The sequence below is a fragment of the Sus scrofa genome, chromosome 6 (genome assembly GCF_000003025.6).
Source record: "Sus scrofa isolate TJ Tabasco breed Duroc chromosome 6, Sscrofa11.1, whole genome shotgun sequence".
Taxonomy (NCBI): domain Eukaryota; kingdom Metazoa; phylum Chordata; class Mammalia; order Artiodactyla; family Suidae; genus Sus; species Sus scrofa.
In genome coordinates, this window is record NC_010448.4 from 57,316,474 (window position 1) to 57,339,944 (window position 23,471).

The 23,471-nt window shown below is 47.9% G+C and overlaps 1 protein-coding gene across 2 annotated transcripts; it reads right to left on the minus strand.

Moving 5' to 3' along the window:
* On the minus strand, window positions 308-14,450 carry LOC110261291 (zinc finger protein OZF-like). Of its 2 annotated transcripts, XM_021097263.1 has the most exons (6): window positions 14,374-14,450; window positions 14,213-14,262; window positions 6,618-6,715; window positions 5,701-5,742; window positions 4,613-4,742; window positions 308-2,619 (listed from the first exon to the last, which is right to left on the minus strand). In XM_021097263.1, the coding sequence occupies exons 3-6, from the start codon at window positions 6,696-6,698 to the stop codon at window positions 1,253-1,255; spliced, it is 1,620 nt and encodes a 539-aa protein (XP_020952922.1). In that variant the 5' UTR covers window positions 6,699-6,715; window positions 14,213-14,262; window positions 14,374-14,450; the 3' UTR covers window positions 308-1,252. The 2 variants fall into 2 exon arrangements, with proteins under 2 accessions (XP_020952922.1, XP_020952921.1); XM_021097262.1 differs by having other exon boundaries at window positions 14,213-14,428.

Here is a 23,471-nt window from a genome sequence, read left to right on the forward strand (position 1 = left end):
GGGTAGTTGGATCCGGAAATATTTCCTGCAATTAGAATTAATTAAGCTGTTTAAGGAAACAAGACCTGGACGTGCCTCGGTATTACAAACCCGAATGAGAAATACAAAACTCTCTCTGGGTAGAACGGTCCATTTCATACCGATGCCCTGCTGAACAGCTTTCCTTTAGTCCTTGTTTCTGCCAAGGGGGCATTTCTACACGCTGTCAGGTTCAGGGAACGAAGGATGCACACATGATGATTTCCATAGGAAACCACTGCTTCAAAAGACCAAGACATGCATTTTTTTACAAACGTTATAAATCGCATTTCCTTTTTAACAACAGTGATTTATTTACCTTCTGAAACAATATTTTACTTCCAGTTTCACTGATATATATACTTGACAGAGAACACCGTATGAGTTTCAGGAGTACAGCATCATGTCCAGACTTAAATACGTTGAGACAATGACCGTAATAAGTTGAATAAGCATCAACCATCTCAGAGAGAAACGAAAAGGAGAGAAAGCAAAAAATTTTTTTTCCTTTGTGAGAACATCCACTGAAAAGCTGCACAATGCGAGAGGTGTGAGTTATGTACTGTTAGGGGCAAAATGAGGACGATACACCAGGATACAGCATCTCAACTGGAAGGATCTACTTCACTCTGTGGGATTTACTCATATCCATGTGACAAGGAAAAACCCAATCATTTTCAGATGCACTATGGGACAGAGGTGACAGCATGGGGGTGCCAGAGTATAGATATAAAAATATATTTATAGTCTCCAATGAGCAGGAAGGCTTTTTCTTTTTTCTTGTCTTTTTGGGGCAGCACCTGCAGCATATGGAGGCTCCTACACTTGGGGTTGATTTGGAGCTGGAGCCGCTGACCTACATACACCACAGTCACAGCAACGCGGAATCCGGGCCACATCTGCGACCTACACCACAGCTCACAGCAACAATGGATCCTTAACCCACGGAGCAAGGCAAGGGATCGACTGTGTCCTCATGGATACTAGTCAGATTCGTTTCCGCTGAGCCACGACGGGAACTCCTAGAAAGGCTTTTTTATGTTTAGGGTGGAACCTGAGGCATATGGAAGTTCCTAGGCTAGGGGTCGAATCAGAGCTGCAGCTGCCAGCCCAGGCCAGAGCCACAGCAATGCCCCATCAGTGGCCTACACCACAGTTAACAGCAACGCCGGATCCTTAACCCACTAAGCAGGGCCAGAGACCAAACCCACCTCAAAGATACGAGTCGGGTTCGTTACCGCTGAGCCACAACCGGAAATCCAGAAAGGCTTTTTTGACGAAGGATCTTTCCATCATCGTTACATTGTTGACGTTTCTCTCCAGTGTGAATTTTCTTATGAACATTAAGGTAATACTTTCTACTAAAGGCCTTGAAACACACATCACACTTATGTAATATCTCCTTTATGTGGTTTCTCTGATGACGCCTGAAAGAGGAACACTGGGTGAAAGTCTTCCCACACTCATTACACTTGTAAGGTTTCTCTCCAGTATGACTTCTCTGATGAACCCCAAGTTCTGAACTTCGCCGGAAGGCTTTCTCACATACATTGCATTTATACGGCCTTGCTTCTGTGTGGATTATTTTATGCTGTATGAAGGTGGAGCAATGAGAAAAGGTCTTGCCACACGCACTGCATTTGTAAGGCCTCTCTCCAGTGTGGACTCTCCGATGACTTGCAAAGTTTGTACTCTGACTAAAGGCCTTGCCACACTCATTGCATTTGTAGGGTTTCTCTCCGGTATGCACTCTGTGATGGGTCGTGAGGGTTGATTTTTTATTAAAGAACTTCCCACAGACATTACATTGGTAAGGCTTCGCTCCGGTATGAATCCTCCAGTGAACTTCAAGGGCTGAATTGTGAGGAAAGTCTCTCCCACAGATTTCACACTGAGAGGGCGTTGCTCCGGTGTGGGTTATCTGGTGTATTGAGAGGAATGAGCGGTAACAGAAGGTTTTCCCACACTCTTTACATTTGTAAGGCTTCTCTCCAGTATGAATTCTCTGATGACTGGAGAGATTTGAACTTTGACGAAAGGCTTTCCCACAGACGCTGCATTTATACGGCTTGGCTCCTGTGTGGATGAGTTTGTGTCGTATGATGTGGGAGGAAGAGGAAAAGGTTTTCCCACACTCGTTACATTTGTAAGGTCTCTCCCCGGTGTGCACTCTCTGATGATACGCCAGGGATGTTTTAACACTGAAGGCCTTGCCGCATTCACTGCATTTGTAAGGTTTCTCTCCCGTGTGAATTCTGTGATGATCTGTAAGGATTGATTTTTTATTGAAGAAGTTCCCACAGACGTTACACTGGTAAGGTTTCGCTCCGGTATGAATCCGCCGGTGAACTCCAAGGGATGATTTGTGGCGAAAGTTTCTCCCACACACTTCGCACTGATAGGGCCTGGCTCCGGCGTGGGTTATCTGATGTACTGAGAGGAGCGAGCGGTAGCAAAAGGTTTTCCCACACTCCTTACATTTGTAAGCTTTCTCTTCAGTATGGATTCTCTGATGAACTGTGAGCGTCGATTTTTGTTTAAAGAACTTCCCACAGACAACACATTTGTAAGGTTTCTCCCCAGTATGAATTCTGTGATGATCTGTAAAGGTTAATTTGTAGTTAATCGATGAAACCAGATAAAACTGCAGACCCTAGGACTGTGTGTTTCAACAGCAAGTTGCAGAGGCAAAACCATGCCCACTAGGGGAATACAAAATGAGAAGGCATATACGAGCCCCACTGGGTAGTGCTGTACAGGAGGGAAACCAGCTCAAGGCACGTGGGTCAGACAGTGACCTTCACATGGACGCATACGTGCCTTTCACCACAAACGCCAAAGCAAAAGCATCACACAGTCACCCCCAAAGGGACAGGGCATTAAAATCATGTTCCGTCCAGGGCCTCACACATTCCCTAAGTAACATGCAAAGAAGATCCGATCCACCAGGCTGTTGCCCACGTGCCTCAAGGGCACAGCAACAGCAGAACAGAAGGAGTGTCTGAGGAATCCGGACAAGCAGACAGGGCTTGAGACAGGTCCATGCAGCCTCTGAGGGGCCGGATGGAATCCAAGAGCAGCCAGTGTGTACCCATCATCTGATGCTCTACTCTAAAGAGTTCACAGGAAGAAACTGTCTCCTGCATTCCCAAAGAACTCTCCGGCAAGGGGAGCGTTTCCCAAGTGCAATTAACGGTGAGGCTCCTGCTCGGGCCATCTGAGACCTGACCTGGGTTCCCTCTGATACACCCCCGAGCTCATTCCCAGCACTCTCCACAGCCCCCGGCCCTTTCTCTTGCCCCAACATGGCTAATACATTCACCAGAGAAACAGAAATTCCTCCACCTGAGTGAAACAAAGGTGATTTGCTCTGACTTTTCCAGAATCCGAGATCTCTGTGGAGGTGAGAACTGAGGACAATACAGGTGGGTCTAGAAAAATATTTCACAAATCCTCCCACTGCCTGCCTCCTTCTGAGTACACAGCCTATAGTGGAATACTGCAGAAGTAAGAGTCATTTCCTACAACTCCAAAATTAGAAGCACATGAATAGAAAAGAGGAAAGTGGGTGTATTAAAAGTTTGCCACTGAGCTTGAAAAAAACGAAAGCTCTGAAACAACTCCAAATGTATCATGAAGTGGGGAGACCATTTGAGGAAAGATGTTGCAACCCCTGATGCTATATACTGAACCTTTCATGGCTGAGTCAACAGGACTGTCAGACTACTCACCCAAAACAGGGCCTAACGGAGTTCCCACTGTGACTCAGCGGGTTAAGAATCCGATATAGCAGCTTAGGAAGCTGCAAAGGGGCAGGTTCAATCACCCATCAGCTCAGTGTGTTAAAGGACCTGGCCTGTTCCAGCTGTGGAGTAGGTTTCAGCTGTGCCTTGGACTAAATCCCCAGCCAGGAAATTTCCACATACCAAGGGCCCAGCCATGGAAAAAAAAAGGACTCCCAAGAGCCACACAGGGGAAAGTGCAAGGGCAGACTTCACCTCTTAAAAAAAGTAGTTATCCTTGGGGTTCCCATTGTTGCACAGCATAAACAAATCCAAATAGGAACCATGAGGTTACAGGTTCCATCGCTGGCCTCGCTCAGTGGGTTAAGGATGGGGCAGTACTGTGAGCTATAGTGTAGGTCACAGTCGCAGCTCAGATCCCGAGTTGCTGTGGCTGTGGTGCAGGCCGGCAAATGTAGATCAGATTAGACTCCTAGCCTGGAAACTTCCATATGCTGTGTTTGTGGCCCTAAAAAACAAAAACAAAAACAAAAGTTATCCTTGGAGTTCCTGTTGTGGCGCAGTGGTTAACGAATCCGACTAGGAACCATGAGGTTGAGGGTTCAATCCCTGGCCTCGCTCAGTGGGTTAAGGATCCGGTGATGCCGTGAGCTGTGGCGTGGGTCACAGACGCGGCTCGGATCCCAAGTTGCTGTGGTTCTGGCATAGGCCGGTAGCTATAGCTCCGATTAGACCTCTAGCCTGGGAACCTCCATACGCCACGGGAGCAGCTCAAGAAAAGGCAAAAAGACAAAAAAATTTTTAAACTTAAAAAACAAAAACAAAACCGAAAAACAAGAAGTGATCCTCACCCACGGCGATGAGGTTCCTGTAGGTCTCTAGCATCACGTCCTTGTACAAGGCCCTCTGAGCAGGGTCCAGGCAGTCCCACTCCTCCCGAGTGAAACTGATGGCCACGTCGTCCTCGAAGGTCACCTGTTCCTAAAATGAAAACACATTTCTCCGAGGGGCTGGGAAGAGGTACTTTATTTTAACACAAAATAAGAAGAGAGGAGTTCCAGTTGTGGCTCAAAGCTAATGAATCCGACTAGTGCCCATAAGGCCGCAGGTCCAATCCCCGGCCCCATGCCGTGGGTTAGGGATCTGGCATTGCCATGAGCTGCAGTGTAGGTCCCGCACATGGCTTGCATCTGGTGTTGCTGTGGCTGTGGACTGGCAATTGCAGCTCCAATTGGCCCCTAGCCTGGGAACTTCCATATGCCTCTGCTGCAGGCCTAAAAAGATTTAACAAAAGGAAAAAAGAAGAAGAGTAAGGATTAAGTTGATGTAAGTCTTCTGAGGGCGACAGCAGGGGACCCAGCAAATCTGAGCGTGCAAGGGCCAGTTCCGGATGGTGGCACCTCTGACTGAGCACCAGTGCGAGGAGAGGGAGGAGGTGGGGAAGGAATCAGAGGAGGCGTCAGAGGATGACCCGGAGGAGAAGTGGGAAGGAGAGAAATCCAGGCAAGAGTTGGTGCCCTGGTGGCTGCTCAGGCCCAAGGACGGGCCCCAAAGGATTCTTATCCACCTGGGCTGCTTCCGAGAGCAGATGACCTGCACCTCCCCTGCCCCTGCTGGGGCACCTATTACTCGACCCTGATTGGGATGAAGGTGAGCCAGGGGCTCACGGGGGCTGGCGCCTGGCAAGTGGCGGGAGAGGGACAGACAGGCACCAGGCAGAAGGCCCACCTCGGGAAAGTTCATGTCTAAGAAACTCGCCCGTCTCATGGCACAGAGTAAATGCCGAAGAACTCTTTGCCGTTACTTTTTTCTTTTTTTTTTGTGCATGTCCTGAGATCAAGGGACAGACTGCTCTATAGGTTTTGCTTTTAATGCGACGATGACTAAATTCACTAAATGCGTAGCCTCACATAGTGGCCACTAAGGCACATATGCTTACCTCCTGAGTCCTTGAGATGCGGCCAGTCAGAACAGGGCCGTCCTGTAACGTAACACATACACGGGACTTAGAATGAAAATGATAATGTAAAGTGTCTCCATAATTTTTTACATTGGTCACAAGTTGGATCGCTCATACTCTGCATTTATTGGGTCAAATAAAATATAGCATTCAAATTTTAAAAAAGTAAGTATTCTGAGAAATTCATATAAAGTTACTGAAGCACATTATGTGTTTCTAAGTTTACCCTCTTCTGTTATTTTTTAAATAAGATTGTGATATCCAGAGTTCCCATCGTGGCTCAGCGGAAACAAATCTGACTGCATCCGTGAGGATGCAGGTGGCAGGAATGATCCCTGGCCTCACTCGGTGGGTTAAGGATCCGGCGTTCCCGTGATCTGTGGTGTGGGTTGCAGATGCAGCTTGGATCCTGCGTTGCTGTGGCTCTGGCGTAGGCCGGTGGCTACAGCTCCGATTCAACCCCTAGCCTGGGAACCTCCATGTGCCGTGAGTGCAGCCCTAAAAATACAACAAACAAACAAACAAAAGGTTAAGAAATCCTCCAATCATGGGTGTGTTTTGCAGATTTGACCACACACAGTGCATTGACTTGCATGTGTAGCTTCTGGATCCTGGTTGACAGAGAGCAGACTGTGCATCCAGACGGGGCCCTAATAGCACTGACACCCCATCTCCAGTCCACGGGTGTGAAGCCCAGGACGATGCCCAAGGGGGCCTCTTCACAAGCTCCAGGTCACTGGGTCATAAGTGGAGGGGACAGGCCCTGAGGGGAGGCCCTGGGTGACTGGGAACGGACAGTGTCGGGCAGGACACTTCAGCGTCAGACAAGATGAGTGAGGCCAAAGGAGGGTATCTCAGGAAGGACAGACGGAGAATCCCTAAGGAATTGACTTTACCTGAGAAACAGCCATTCCTGACTCCTGGCCTTCCTTCCTCTTCCTCCTCCTCCCCTGCTGGGCTTCTTGCTCAGGCAACATGAGGCTTCGAAGTCAATCTTCAAAGGTGAGAAGATGCTGTTTAAGGCTTAGAATCATCACACCCCCTTCCGGTGCCACAACCACACACACAAGGGAAACCTCATCATGTGGAAGAGACACATACAAATTTGTACATAAAAGTCTTTCCATCATCCGCTCATTTTGTCAGGGGACCACTGACTGGAACCGCCCACCCTGGCCAGGCACAGTGAGAGCCGCCTGCATGAGCTGACTCCTAACGGGAGGCCCTGGTGAGGAACAGGTGCCGCCCTGAAGCCTAACCAGGAGCACTGAGGAGGGGCCCACCGGAGGGAGGAGAGGACCGACCTCCCAGGATCCTTGGCACTGGGCTCCATCTCAGCCGAGAGCTGTGAGCACCACCAGGAAGGGCTCTGAGCCAGACCCCGTCCGGACCGAGCAGGATGACTGGGATGCAGGGATGACCTGGAAACTGACCCCATTCCCATAAAAGCTGCGACTGTCGAGCCAGTTCTCCTGGGTTCCCTCATTCTGCTCCTTTCTGCCCACGCGCCCCTTCCTAATCAAAATTCTCATGGGTTCTCAACAAACTCTCTAGACACCCCTTAGTCATTCCCTCATCCCGCATACAATAACAGAAAGCATTTCAAACACTAATAACTCATGCACAAGACAAAAATAAAGAAGGCAACAAAGGATCCACTAGACACAAAATGGCATATGTTCATTTGCACACAGCCTGAACACAGTCAACTCCAGAAACCACTAAGAAGAGAGACAAGTCTTCAGTGACGCTCATGCTCCATTGGGACCCCAACATTTCCAAGACCCCAGCATCGTCCAAGAAAACACTCAACATTTTCTTTTACATCTTTCCTAGTGGGTCTGAAACAGTCAGCTGCAACCCACAATGCTAAAAAAAAAAAAAAAAATACCAAAGGTAAGCCACAAAATGATGCCTACAACTTTCTCTGGGTTACTCTAAGAGCTGCACATGATTTGAGCCCTCCAAAAACCCCAACCACGTCAGTGGGTAACATGGGAAGCCACGGGCCAGGCTCTACCCATTCCCTCCGGACAGGAAGCCCACCTTCCTGCGTCCAGACCTCCCACAGACTCAGCTCAGGCCATACTTCCAGGGACACTGGATGAACATGTTTTGGTTCTTTCTAAATCCACTGCCGCCATCCTTCCCTAGGTGTGACCATGAAATAACCAATGACACCGATGCATGGACGCCTCAGTCTCAGCATCTATGTCTGCGGGAGCATGAATGGACACCACGGCACCTCCAATCACGCAAAGCCCATCATCATGACCATCAACCCACCCTGAATGCGCCAGACAGAACTGAGACATCCTGGAGTGTGACACACCCCTTCACTCCGCACCACTCACTGGGTCACCCTGATGCCCACACGTGTCGCCATGTTCCTCCCGGGGCCCCTCCAGGCGCCCCTCCACTCTCTTCCAGGCCAACACGAGGAAACAGGAAAGAGCAACGAGACCCGTCAGCAGGGGCAGAGCAAGACCTCACACAAGCTACCACCCAAAAGACACTGGGCATTTAGTACGAAGGTCAAGCAGCTGGACGTCCTGCGAAAATGGGCCAGCGACCAGATTTGTTAGAGTCCAGCTACAAAGTCACAAAGCGAGGAAGTCACAAAGACAGAAGGTCCCAAGAGTCCTGTCTTCTGTTCTCCCCACTCGCAGATAATTAAAAGATGCCCTAGCTCTTAGACGGGGCCTCCCTCACGGCCCCTTAGGTTCTGGACCGTCTGACACGATTAGCGCAGTGAAATCACGATTCCGTAATCGGACCACACACATTGCCGGAAGGTGAAGGTCATGAAAACATGGTCATTGGTCTTAGGAACTGCAGAGCCTGGAAGCTACGCCAACAAGCAGACTAAACATGGGGATACCTGGGGACCCTGTAGGAGGACACCAGATGGAAAAGCACCCCCCCCCTTTTTTTTAAAGGGCGGCACCTGTGGCATGTGGAAGTGGCGAGGCTAGGGGGTGAATAGGCGCTACAGCTGCCGGCCTATGCTAAAGCCACGCTGGAACTGAACCACGACCATGACCTACACAGGAATTCACAGGAATTAACCCACTACGTGAGGCCAGGGATTGAACCCTCGACCTTGTGGATACCAGTCAGGTTTGTAACCCACTGAGCCACAACGGGAACTCCAGAAAGGTCTTTTTTGGCCTCCCTACATGGTTCTTTTTTTTTTTTTTTTTTGATTTTGCATAATTAAGTAGCCACATCAAATAATAAACAATTAGAACTGGGAACTCCCGTCCTGGCTTAGCAGAAACAAATCTGACTAGCCTCCACGAGGACACAGGATCGATCCCTGGCCTCACTCAGTAGGTTAAGGATCAGGCGTTGCCATGAGCTATGGCGGAGGTCACAGAGGCGGCTCGGATCTGGAGGTGCTGTGGCTCTGGCGTAGGCTGGCAGCTACGGCTTCGATTGGACCCCTAGCCCGAGAACCACCATATACTGCAGGTGAGGCCCTAAAAAGACAAAAAATCCAATTAGATCAAACATGGGAATGATCCTCCTTGCTTGTCCTCCTTCCTTGCTCTTCTAGGAGGAAGACTCAGCCCCACCACAGCCCCAGAATTTAAGCACATCTCCAGGAGCTTCCATTGCAGCTCAGTGGTAATGATCCGGACTGGTATCCATGAGGACACGGGTTCGTTCCCCGGCCTTGCTTGGTGGGTTGGAGATCTGGCGTTGGTGAGAGCTATGGTGTATGTCGCAGATGAGGCTCGGATCTGGTGTCACAGTGGCTGAGATGTAGGCTGGCAGCTGTAGCTCAGATTCCATCCCTAGCCTGGGCACCTCCATATAGCACAAGTTCAGCCATAAAAACCTAAAAGATAAAAATACCTTCCCCTCGGAGTTCCCGTCGTGGCTCAGTGGTTAACGAATCCGACTAGGAACCATGAGGATGCGGGTTCGTTCCCTGCCTTGCTCAGTGGGCTAAGGATCTGGCGTTGCCGTGAGCTGTGGTGTAGGTTGCAGACACAGCTGGGATCCCACGTTGCTGTGGCTGTGGTGTAGGCCGATGGCTACAGCTCCAATTAGACCCCTAGCCTGGGAACCTCCATATGCTCGGGAGGCGGCCCTAGAAAAGGCAAAAAGACAAAAACAACAACAACAACAAAATTCCCCTCAACCGTGAAATTATTCAAAAAAAGTAAATAAATAAAGATAAATGCATCCCCAGAGGGAGATGCTGCAGCCCCCCTGGGAGGAGCAGGGACACTGGGCTCCCTTCAATGGAGGGACAACAGAACAGACGGAAAAGAGTCAATAATCCACAGAGACAGGAATTTCTGATGACAGGGGTTGATATACTGGCCATCAAACACACTGAAGGTGGCAGCAGAGACTGTCAGGAGGACAGGGGACCTCTCTGAGCCGAGATCTGAAGGGCGACAAAGGGCCTGAGCCCTGGTGCCTGAAAGGCAAAGGGGAAGAAGAGGAACGAAGAGCTGAGACAGACAAGGAGACTGTGCCCCGGGCAGTGAACCCGCAGCACTGGGTCTGCTCCCAGGACGGGGCTGCAGACACAGGCAGGGCCCTGAGGGCGACACAGGGCTGTGCCACCACAGGGAGGAGTCGGGGTCTGTCCTGAGGCCCAAGAAGAGCCTGCGGAGGTCTGGGCATCAGGAAACACGTCGACTCCCTTCGGGTTTGCAGGAGACACTCGTTCTGGTCTCTCTTACTCCGAGCCTATAGTCCTGCCTCCACGGCAGCCTTTCTGCTCTTCTCCTTCCTGCTGGGAGGACGAGGACCCCTTTAAAACTCTAACTCCAAAGAGAAGTGCCCCAAACAAACACACACCCAATTAGGCCAATCCTTTCAGGGGTCAGTGCTGCTCAGAAGGCGTTGCTGCTCTGTCCTCTCATCTCCATGTTACAAGGGGGCTCCCTGTGGCCCACATGGGAGACATTCATGAGGCAGTTTGCGAAGAGGGAACAGAAATCAGGTGTGCCTGAATTCTCTAATGGGATCTGTCTGGCGTTCCCATCGTGGTTTAGCCTTAAGGAACCCGATAGTAGTCATGAGGATGCAGGTTCCATTCCTGGCCTTGCTCAGTAGGTTAAGGATCTGGCATTGCCGTGAGCTGTTATGAGGCCACAGATGTGGCTCAGATCCCTTGCTGTGGCTATGGTGTAGGCCGGGGGCTGCAGTTCCAACTTGACCCCTATCCTGGGAACTTCCATATGCCAAAGGTGTGGTGCAAAAAAAGACAAAAATAAATAAATAAATAAATAAAATTTTAAAAAATCAAAATACAGAATTGCAACATTATATCCACGGGTGCAGGAAACACTGTAAGGAGTCAGCTTAGAAATAAGCTCTAACTGGTGTAAGTGCAGACACAGCTTGGATCCCTCCCTGCTGTGGCTGTGGTGTAGGGCAAGAGCTGCAGCTCTCATTTGACCCCTAGCCTGGGACCTTCCATATGCTGCCTCGCAGCCCTAAAATGCAAAAAAAAAAAAGAAAGAAAAGAGGAGTTCCCGTCATGGCGCAGTGGTTAACGAATCCGACTAGGAACCATGAGGTTGTGGGTTTGACCCCTGCCCTGGCTCAGTGGGTTAAGGATCCAGCGTTGCCGTGAGCCGTGGTGTAGGTTGCAGATGTGGCTCGGATCCCCGAGTTGCTGTGGCTCTGGCGTAGGCCGGTGGCTACAGCTCCGATTAGACCCCTATCCTGGGAACCTCCATATGCCTTGGCAGCAGCCCAAGAAATAGGAAAAAGAAAGAAAGGAAAGAAAAAAAAAGAAATAAGCTCTGGGCAAATTTCTTCATGATGAGCAGAAGGTTCCGGTCCATCCAGCCCATCGCTCATCACGTGAAGAGGACAGTTAGGAGGGACCTGAGGGAAACGTCTTGATATCACGTCACCGCTCACTACTGCACCCATCACAGACAAAGGAAGAAAACGGAATATAAAGCTAACCGGTTAAACTAGATTTTAACGTTAATATGAAAAAGATTAGTGATGTATTTGCCAAGTGCTCAACAAAATAGTCTAAAATCATTGATCACTCACCAAGGAAGTTTACCAAGATAAAGAAAACACAGGAGTTCCCTTCGTGGCTCAGAGGTTTAAAAAACCCGATTAGGATCCATGAGGATTTGGGTTCAACCCCTGGCCTCGCTCAGTGGGTTAAGCTTCTGGTGTTGCTGTGAGCTGTGGTATAGGTTGCTGTGGCTGTGGTGTAGGCTGGCAGCCACAGCTCTGATTCGACCCCTAGCCTGGGACCTTCCATATGCGGTGGGTGTTGCCCTAAAAAGCCAAAAAAAGAAAAAAGAAAAAAGAAAAGAAAAGAAAAAGAAAACACAGATGGTGAACAAACCTCAAAGAAATTTAAAGGGAAATAATGTGTCAATTATTTATAATCTAAATATTCTTGTGCCAAAGTTATGTTTTTTACTTTTTAAGGCCGCATCTGTGGCATAGGGAAGGTTCCAAGCTAGGGGTCAAATTGGAGCTGCAGCTGCTGCTCTACACCTATACCCACAGCAACACTGGATCCGAGACCTACACCACAGCACTGCCAGATCCTTAACCCACTGAATGAGGCCAGGGATCGAACCCACATCCTCGTGGATGCTAGTCACGTTTGTTTCCGCTGAGCCACGATGGGAATTTCTGCGCCAAAGTTTGAAATACTTGAGAATACAGCATATTTAAAAACGAATGAAGTGACCAGATTACAGAAGGCCACCATAAGTCACTTCAGAAGTTAGTAATTATTTACAAGAAAGTAGAAATTGAACATACTGATTAATTTCAAGCTCCAAATAATTCAACTGCGAAACAAAATGTAAATGCAGTACAAAACACCCACAACACTTTGAATGTTCATTTAAAGAGGCACCAGTTAGTGACACTTTTTTCCCTACTAATCTCCACCCTTCCTCCACCCCACACTACGGCTTACATGCAACTGCCTAAATCAAGGCAACTGCCCCAGGCTGAACAGGAATTGCAAAAGCAAGTTATCATTTGTTACAAATAATTACTAAATGCACAAACTTGCAGTTCCCGGCCTGGAGATCCTGATTTGCCCTCTGGGCTACAACCCTTCTATCTGGGTTGTGCTTCCTTTGCCGCCACACTCTCACACCCTCAGGGGGCTATGCTTACTTCCTGCTGGCTTTTTTCTTGGCTCCTCTCATTATTTCCAATTATGCCCAGTGTAGCAACAATGGGGCCCCTGTCCAGGGCCTGAACAAGGACTCCTGTCTAACACTCAGAAACATATCATCTGACGAGTGTGCTGACAAAGCAAAAGACTGTTCTGGAAGGAACACTCAGGCCCAGGGCAGTAGGGTGAGAGAACCGACAACTGCTCTGCCATGTGGATCATAGATAGTATCACCTTTTATGGGAATGGGGTCAGTTTCTGGGCTGTCTCTTGCTCTGCCCATATCCGATCTGACTCAGGGCCCTTCCTGGTGGCAAGTGACTCTCTCAGGCAAGATGGGTTCCAGCTCCAAGGCATCTGGGAGGTTGGTCCTCTCTCCTTCCTCAAGACTCCACCTGGTTGTTTTCCAGGCAGCACCACCTTCCTTATCAGGGCCCCCATTGAGAAATGTCTCATGCTAGCAGTAATTAAGCTGCCTGGCCAAGGTTTGTGGTTGGGGTCAAGAGTTTCCTAACACCAGCAACTGTTGCTATGAAGGCCAAGGTTCCAACTCTTTTATCCCAGCCACTCTCACTTTGCCTGAAATGCCTCACCGTTGTTATCCCCCCTTCTACCACTAATACGCTGCCGGTCTCTCAGGGATTTTCTCCAATTCCTGCTGATTCTCTTTTAATTACTTCTTTATTTACGTCTATCATACTGCAGCAGGTACAAGCATAAACCGCTGTTATGCCAGTGTCTCCCTAGAAGAGCTTCCGGCATCGCCTAAGTTACTATCGTCCTCTGTAATTCTTGTCTCCAGTTTCTCTCTCTCTCTGTCGCCCTCTGCACCTGCTTCTCCTGGATTCCCCTTGCCTACGTATTCGCAACTGAATAAAACGCTCGCCTACGGGAAGAGACCATTTTTCATCCGGAGATATCTGAGAAGGAACAGTACCCGGGGTCCCACGGCTGGTCAGGGTCACCTCCTCCTACGCGGGATGCGGGGAAGGGCTGACGACGCAGGGGAGGCCTGCGGGGCAGAAGGACCGGCCTGGGGAGCCGCGAGGACAGAGGGGCTGCAGGGAGGGAGGGTGTCTCAGCAGAGGGGGGCTCCCGAATCCCAGCACCAGGGCGAGGACGCGGCTTCTCCGGGAGCCGGGCGGGCGGCGCTGCCTCCAGGGCGGGGGGCGAGGTGGGGCGCGGGTCCTCTTCGCGGAAGAGGACTTTACGTGGGGGGTGGGGGCGACGAAGGCACTAAAGGTTTTTAAGCAGGAACGTATCTCGAAACGCAGCGTCTATGTGGACCTCAGGCAGAAAAGTCAAAGGCAGAGACTGGCCTCAGAGCGATTTCAAACCCAAAGGAAAACATACCTGACCCAGAACGGCGACGTCCGGAATTGCTCCGGGTGGAGACGCCGCTGCTGGAATAGAAACTCGACAGTCACTCCCAAGACTGTGAGGACACAGCAAGGGGCACCTCGCAGCCAAATTACACAAGAAAGGAGCAAAAAAAACCCGACCCGCTATCTGACCTTCACTTCCTGGACTGTTTCCCTTTCCCGAGGAAAATGTCTGCGCCGCGAAGAGGCGGGACTTCCGGGGGCGGGACCTGGGCGGGGCGCTGTCTGTGCGGGGCGGGGCCAGGAGCGACCCCTGGGCAGCACCTGAGCCGGGAAGGGCGGGTCCTTAAGGTGATTTCCTGCACCTGCTAACTTTAAGAGACTCTCTGCAACGGTTATAAGATAAATGCATAAAATCGTGGGGGTCAGTTACTTAGGAAACGAAGATTCTTCCTCTAAAGAGAGAAAAGTTTTCCATAAAATACTACCATGAAAAAGAACAGTATAAATGGAGTTTCCCTTGTTGCATAGTGGCTTAAGGATCCCGTTGTCTCTGCAGATGCTCTCATTGCTGCTGTGGCACGGGTTCCATCCTGACTCAGAAACTTCTACAGGAGTGGAACCAAAACAAACAAAGAAACAAAATTACACTGTGAGGCCGTCTGAGGGGGTCAAGGCCCAAAGCAAACATAGGCACTCTGCTCAAGCATGATATTCCGGGAGTTCCCGTCATGGCACAGTGATTAACGAATCCGGCTAGGAACCATGACGTTGGGGGTTCAATCCCTGGCCTTGCTCAGTGGGTTAAGGATCCGGCGTTGCCGTGAGCTGTGGTGTAGGTCGCAGACACGGCTTGGATCCTGCGTTGCTGTGGCTCTGGAGTAGGCTGACAGCTACAGCTCCGATTAGACTCCCCTAGCCTGGAAATCTCCATATGCCGTGGGAAGCGGCCCTAGAAAAGGCAAAAAGACAAAAAAAAAAAAAAAAAAAAAAAAAAAGGGCATGATATTCCAAGGTGCTGGTGACTACCTTCCTGGAACACAAAACAAATATTAGTAAGGATGTGGAGAAAAGAGAACCCACTTAAACTGCACCAATGCAAATTGGTGCAGCCACTGTGGAAAACTGGACAGTTTTCTCCGGCAATTAAAAACAGAACTTTCTTATGACGTAGCAGATCCACTCTTGGTTATATATCAGAGAATGAAATAAAATGATAGGATTTTCTTGGTTTTTGTTTTTCAGCCACAAACATGGCATGTGAAAATTCCCAGGAACGGGACTGAACCTAAGCCACAGCAGTGACCCAAGCTGATGAAGTCACAAAGCTTTCTGCACCACAAGGCAACTCCTGATTTATTTATTTATTTTTTATTACTCAATGAATTTATCACATCTGTAGTTGTATAATGATCATCACGTCCAGTTTCACAGGATTTCCACCCCAAACGCAAGCACATCCCCCACCCCCCAAACTGCCGACTCGATTTTTTTTTAGCAAATAGCCTAATTATGAAGAAAAAATACATCTTATTGAAAATGGGTAAAAAATGTGTTTTGCTCTAGTCTGAACATTTGATGTCCTTACTGAAGAGATCAATTGTATCTACTCAGAAAACAATGCTGGTCTGCTGACTCTGGTGAAAATAATTTCCCTCCTCATTAAAAAAAAAAAAAAAAAAAAAAAAAGAAAGTAGCATTTAAGGAGTTCCTGTTGTGGCTCAGCAGAAACGAACCCAACTAGTATCCATGATGATGCAGGTTCAATCCCTGGCCTGGCTCAGTGCGTTAAGGATCTGGCAGGCCATGAGCTGAGGTGTATGTCAAAGGCCAGGCTCAGAACTGGCATTGCTGTGGCTGTAGCATGGGCCAGCATCTGCAGCTCTGATTTGACGCCTAGACTAGGAACTTCCATATGCCTAGGGTGGCCCTAGGGGGAAAAAAGCAACAACTCATGAATGCAGGTTTCATAGCATTGCGAGTTTGGGGGTTGACAGCATGCATCTTTCAAAGATATCATGTGATATTTTTCTGTTTTCATTGAAAATAGTGTGGCAAGGGCTGATAGAAACATTCTAATACCTCTGAATGGGACAGTTCCTCTTGGATACTGTTCATTTTTTATGCGTATTTTATTTATTTGGCTTCTCCTGCCAGGAACTGAGACCATGCCACATGTAGAAGTTCCAAAGGCCAGGGAAGGAAGCCATGCCACAGCAGCGACCTGACCTGAGCTACAGCAGTGGCAAGGAGGGATCCTTAACCTGCTGCACCACCAGGCAATTCTACATATTTTTCATTCTTGAACTCTTTAAAATTTATCTTTTCCAATTATGTCATTGAGCAATTCAAACAAAAAAGGGTTTGTATGGTTTTTTAAATTTTCTTTTATTTCTTTCTTTCTTTTTTGCCTTTGTAGGGCTGTGCCCAAGGCATATGGAAGTTGCCAGGCTAGGAGTCTAATCAGAGCTGTAGCCACTGACCTATTCTACAGCCTCAGCAAGGCTAGATCCAAGTCCCATCTGCCACCTACACCGCAACTTGCCCGAGACGATCCACTGAGTGGGATCAGGGATCAAACTCAAATTGTCTTGGACACTAGTCAGGTTTGTTTTTGTTTGTTTGTTTGTTTGTTTGTTTGGTTTTTTTTTTTGCTTTTGAGGGACACATGTGTGGTATATGGAAGTTCCCAGACCAGAGGTTTAATCGGAGCTGCAGCTGTTGGCCACAGCCACAGCCACAGCCACAGCACTGTGGGCTCTGAGTTGCGACTGCGCTCTACATCACAGCTCATGGCAAAACACCGGATTGTTGATCCACTGAGCGAGGCCAGGGATTGAACCCACATCCTTATGGATGCTAGTCAGATTCGTTTCTACTGCGCCACGGCAGGAACTCCCTCATCAGGTTCTTAACCTGCTGAGCCACAAAGGGAACTCTGTAACTAATATTTGGCATATGCTTACTATATTCCCATCATATAAATCAGCATGCAAGCCTCATGTCAACCTTGGACACGGAAGAGAATGCGAAGAACTACATTCATGGGTGGTGCACGCATGGATGTGCAGCAGGTTTCAGGAGTGTTCCGACAAAATAAAAGCCCTGAAATGAAGTCATTTACCCCCAGCACAGCACACCAAGACTGCATCACAATTAACCTCCAAGCACACACTGGAGTGGGGCCATAAAGCACCCAGTCTGGAGTCTCTTGAATCACACTGCTCAGGTTAAATACAGGCAAGCCCTTTGTCCTCTCTCCCCCTAAAAAGGTAACCTTGCCAACAAGATTTTCTTTCCTTTTAATAGTATCTCTTTATCTTTCCTACTTTCTACGTATAAAGGCTTCACGATCTTGACAGCTCTTTTGAGCCCCTCTTTATTTACGAGGTGGGATGGAGCCTGACTCATGAATCCTTCAAGAAAGGCAGTTAGATCTTTCACTTTTTTTCTACATTAGAAGACAGAGACTGAAATGCAGTTCTGTAGTACTCACGATATAGTAGTGGTGTGTGAGGTCGCATACACTGCGCAGTCTGCTGCAGCTCCGACTGGACCCCTAGCCTGGGAAATTCCACATGCTGCGGGTCTGGCACTAAAAAAAATGTATATATATAATTATGTGATGTGTATGTACATATGTGTGTGTGTGTATATATATATATAATTATATAATATGTGTATATATACCTATCACAATTACATACATATATCATAATCGTATACATATATGTATCGCAATTATATACAAATATACATATATACACATATCAGGACTACATACATACATACTTATGTGATATGTATATATATATATCACATATTAATAAATAAAATATTCTCCAGTGGGGTTAATAGCCATAATCTGAGCATTTTGAGGATGTGACTATAGTACCTGATAATATGACCCAAAAAAAGTTGCTAAAATATTAATTACATAACATACTGTGAATTGGAACATCCACTCTGGAAAAAAGTTAAGGTTCCTCAAAATATATTTAAAAATATACTTACAGGATTTCCCTTCACAACTTAACGGCTAATGAACGCAACCAGCACACATGAGGACGTGGGTTCGATTCCCGGCCTCATGCAGTGGGCTCCTGTCTTGCAGCCCTAAAAAGACAAAAAAATTAAGAAATTAAAAAATATATATATATATACAGGAGCTCCTGTCTTGGCGCAGTGGTTAACGAATCTGACTAGGAACCATGAGGTTGCGGCTTCCATCCCTGGCCTTGTTCAGTGGGTTAAGGATCCGGTGTTGCCGGGAGCTGTGGTGTAGGTTGCAGACACGGCTCGGATCCCTCGTTGCTGTGGCTCTGGTGTAGGCTGGTGGCTGCAGCTCCCATTCCACCCCTAGCCTGGGAACCTCCATATGCTGCAGGAGCGGCCCAAGAAATGGCAAAAAGACCCCCCCCGCCAAAAAAGAAAAAACCTACTGAGGTAATCACTTTGCAAAATGAATGTACATTGTTATCATCTGTATACTTAAAAATTTACATTATGTGGAGTTCCATTGTGGAGGAGTGTGTTAAAGATTCAACCTGGTCTCTGCAGAGGCTCGGGTTTGATCCCTGGCCTGACACAGTGGGTTGAAGGACCAGCCTTGCTGCAGCTGTGGTGTAAGTTTCGGCTGTGGCTCAGATTCAATCCCTGGTCAGGAAAGTACATATGCCTCAGGTGTGGCAATTTTTTTTTTTTTTTTAATGTCTGCACCTGTGCCATATGGAGGTTCCCAGGTTAGGGGTCCAATTGGAGCTACAGCTGCTGGCCTACACCACAGCCACAGTAACACCAGATCCTAGCTGTGACCTGCACCACAGCTCATGGCAACGCTGGATCCTTAAGCCACTGAGCAAGGCCAGGGATCGAACCCGTAGCCTCATGGTTTCTAGTCAGATTCATTTCCACTGCGCCACGACAGGAATTCCTCAGGTGTGGCTATTAAAAAAAAAAAAGTAAAGATTATCATGAGATATAAAAAATTTTAGGAGTTCCCGTTGTGGCTCAGTGGTTAACGAATCCAACTAGGAACCATGAGGTTGCGGGTTCAATCCCTGGCCTTGCTCAGTGGGTTAAGGATCTGGCGTTGCCAAGAGCTGTGGTGTAGGCTGCAGACTCGGCTCCGATCCCGCATTGTTGTGGCTCTGGTGTAGGCCGGTGACTATAGCTCTGATTGGACCCCTAGCCTGGGAACCTCCATATGCCGCAGGAGCAGCCCTAGAAAAGGCAAAAAGACAAAAAAAAATAAAATAAAATAAAAAATTTTAGAAAGTGCTTAGAAGAAATTAACATAGAAATTAAGTGAACTAAGGTTTATTCCAAGCTGCAAAAAAATTATATGTAAAGAAACAACAAATGAAATCTATGACAAAAAAAGAGAAAACCTCTTTTAGGAGTTCCTGTCGTGGCGCAGTGGTTAACGAATCCAACTAGGAACCATGAGGTTGCAGGTTCGATCCCTGGCCTCGCTGAGTGGGTTAAGGATCCCGAGTTGCTGTGGCTGTGATGTAGGCCGGCAGCTACAGCTCCGATTTGACCCCTAGCCTGGGAACCTCCATATGCCATGGGTGCAGCCTTAGAAAAGGCAAAAAGACAAAAAAAAGAAAGAAAGAAAGAAAACCCCTTTTAATGTCCCCCCTTTTTCTTTTGCTTCTTTAGGGCCACACCTGTGGCATATGGAAGTTCCCAAACTAGGGATCAAACTGAAGCTACAGCTGCCAGCCTACACCAGAGCCACAGCAACAGGGGACTCCAAGACGAATCTGCTACTTTGCAGCTCACAGCAACACTTGTTCTTCAACCCACTGAGCAAGGGCAGGGATGGAAGCTGTATCCTCATGGGTATTAGTGGGGTTCCTAACCTCCTGAGCCACAAGAACTCCCTAATGCTCCCTTGAACAGGCACCATGTAGTGAGAGGAACTTACTTCTTGCTCTACATGCCCTCTCCCTATTTAATATGATTATTAGATAATCAAAATCGGGTAGAGTTTCCTGTGTGACATGGCATGTCCCCACTGGGCACTCAGTCCATAAACCCCAAACTCCTGTCTATTCCCCCCTCTACCCCCGCTTTGGTAGCCAAGTTTGTTTTCAAATTCTGTGCATCCGTTGTTATTCTGCAAATAAGACCATTTATTTATTTATTTATTTTGGTCTCTTTTTGCCTTTTCTAGGGCTGCACCCACGGCATATAGAGATTCACAGGCCAGGGGTCCAATTCGAGCCACAGCCTCTGGCCTTCACCACGGCAACATCAGATCCTTAACCCACTGAGCGAGGCCAGGGATCGAACCTGCAACCTCGTGGTTCCTAGTCCGATTCGTTAACCACTGAGTCACGACGGGAACTCTGCAAATAAGATCATGTAAAAAGCTCTTTTTGGAGTTCCTGTCCTGGCTCAGTGGAAACAAATCTGACTAGTGTTCATAGGGACACAGGTTTGATCCCCGTCCTCGATCAGTGGGTTAAGGATCGGGCATTGCCGTGAGCTGTGGTGTAGGCTGGCAGCCGTAGCTCTGATTCCACCCCTAGCCTAGAAACCTCCATATGCCAAGGGTGTGGCCCCCTCCCAAAAAAAAGAAAAAAAAAAACAGCTGTTGTTGCCAGCGGGTTTCTTGCATTTGTGCTCTTGAGTTGTCTCCAAGTGGGCAGTGGCTTGATGTGGGATTATGACCTAATCTCAAAACTAAACTAAAATACACTAATTCTAAAAAAAAAAAAACAAAAAAAACAACAACTACATTTTTAAGAAACTGTAAATTTCACTGTTCAGTCTTTAATTTTCCCAATGTGTCTTGCCTTTTAAAAGCCTTTTTTGGATAAGCAATGAGATCCTGGGAACTATATCTAGTCACTTATGATGGAGCATGATAATGCGAGAAAAAAGAATGTATATGTGTATGTGTGACTGGGTCACCTTGCTGTACAGTAGAAAATCAACAGAACACTGTAACCAGCTATAATGGAAAAAAATAATTAAAAACAACAAAAAACACACTTTAAAGCAGCTATAATGGAAAAAATAAAAATCATATAAAAGAGAAAAAAAGCAAAAAAAAAAAAAATCACTTCTGGAGTTCTTGTCATGGCCTGGCAGAAGAGAATCCGATTAGGAACCATGAGGTTGCAGCTTGATGGCCTCACTCAGTGGGTTAAGGATCTGGGATTGCCATGAGCTGTGGTATAGGTCACAGACGCAGCTTGGATCTGGTGTTGCTGTGGCTGTGGGGTAGGCCGGCAGCTGTAGCTGATTCAACCACTAGCCTAGGAGCTTCCATATGCCTCGGGTGCAGCAGTGGCTCAGTGGTTAACAAACCTAACTGGCATCCATGAGGATGCAGTTTCAGTCCCTGGCCTCACTCAGTGGGTTAAGGATCTGGTGTTGCTGTGAGCTGTCGTGTGGGTGGCACATGAGGCTTGGATCCTGCGTTGCTGTGGCTGTGGTATAGGCTGGTGGCTATGGCTCCAACTGAACCCCTAGCCTGGGAACCTCTATATGTCGCAGTGCTGCCCTAAAAACACAGAAAGACACAAAACAAACAAACAAACTTTTTTCTTCCCAGTTTTATTGAGACGTACTTGAAATACTTCATTTAGGAGTTTCAAGGGGCATAATATAATGTTCTCATGTACATATGTTGAAATAATTGGTGCAACAAATTTATCAAGCATCCGTCATTCCCTAACGATATCCTAAAAAGAGAAAGCAAGGAATTCCACGGTGGCCGTGGGTTAAGGAACCACTCTGTGTTGTCACTGCTGTGGCTTTCATTACAGCTTTGGCGGGGGGGAGTTCAGGCCCTGACCAGGGAACTTGTGTATGCCTCGGGTGCAGCCAAAAGAGAGAAAGCCAAAAAATAATTTTTTTGCAGTATCTGCTGAGGCACAGTGCGTTAATCCAACTATAGGAGTTCTCGTTGTGGCTCAGTGGTTAACGAATCCGACTAGGAACCATGAGGTTGCGGGTTCGATCTCTGACCTCGCTCAGTGGGTTAAGGATCTGGCGTTGCTGTGAGCTGTGGTGTAGGTCACAGATGCGGCTTGGATCCTGCGTTGCTGTGGCTCTGGCGCAGGCCAGCAGCTACAGCTCCGATTCGACCCCTAGCCTAGGAACCTCCATATGCCCCGAGAGCGGCCCAAGAAATGCCAAAAAAACAAACAAACAAAAAAACCCACAACGCTGGAGTCATGAATTGAATTTTATTTGGGGCAAAATGAGGATTATAGCCCAGGAGACAGCATCTCAGATCGCTCTGGGGAACTGCTCTGAAAAGGTAGTGGGGGAAGGTCATTACATATGAGATTGGTTTAGGGGGATACATTCAGGAACTCCTGAATTTTCTTGAGAAGCCTAATATATGTCTGCTAAAGGTATTGCCACCCTCATGACATCTTTGAAGTCTGTCACCTGGAGTTCCCGTCATGGCGCAGTGGTTAACAAATCTGACCAGGAACCATGAGGTTTCGGGTTTGAACCCTGGCTTTGCTCAGTGGGTCAAGGATCTGGCATTGCCATGAGCTGTGGTGTAGGTTGCAGACGCGGCTCAGATCCTGCGTTGCTGTGGCTCTGGTGTAGGCCAACGGCCACAGCTCCGATTAGACCCCTAGCCTGGGAACCTCCATTTGCCGCGGGAGCGGCCCAAGAAATGGCAAAAAGACCAAAAAAAAAAAATAATAATAATAATAATAAATAAAATACCTCTCACCAGTATGGATTACCTGATGGTAACTTAAGGTTATCTAAGGATTAGCCACACTCAGGACCTATGTAAGGTTTCTGTCCAGCACGAGTTCCTTTCTCTCCTTTTGGCCAGGCCTATGGCATGCACAAGTTCCTGGCCAGCAATTGAACCCACCCCACAATGGTGACCCAAGCTGCAGCAGTGACCCAGATGTGGCAGTGCTTAGTCATCCAGCAGCCATGCTGCTTCAAGGACACCAAAGACTGAGTGCTAGGCTAGTAGAAGGGGCAGGGGACTGGCCAAGTGACCCATGACACCCTGCGCTCCACCCCCTCGATTTCCTGTTATGTGGAAACGGCACACCTTCTACTTCTCTCAGTCACTGATGGCAGGTCCTCTGTCACCCACCAAGAAACATTGCTCAACCTGAGAAATACATGATTATTCTTTTGTGATGGTTATAACATGGAGCCTTTCAGAAAGAATCTTAAATTTAAAATCTTGTGACTTTTTTTTTTTATCTTTTTGCCATTTCTTGGGCTGCTCCCTCGGCAAATGGAGGTTCCCAGGCTAGGGATCGAATTGGAGCTGTGGCCGTTGG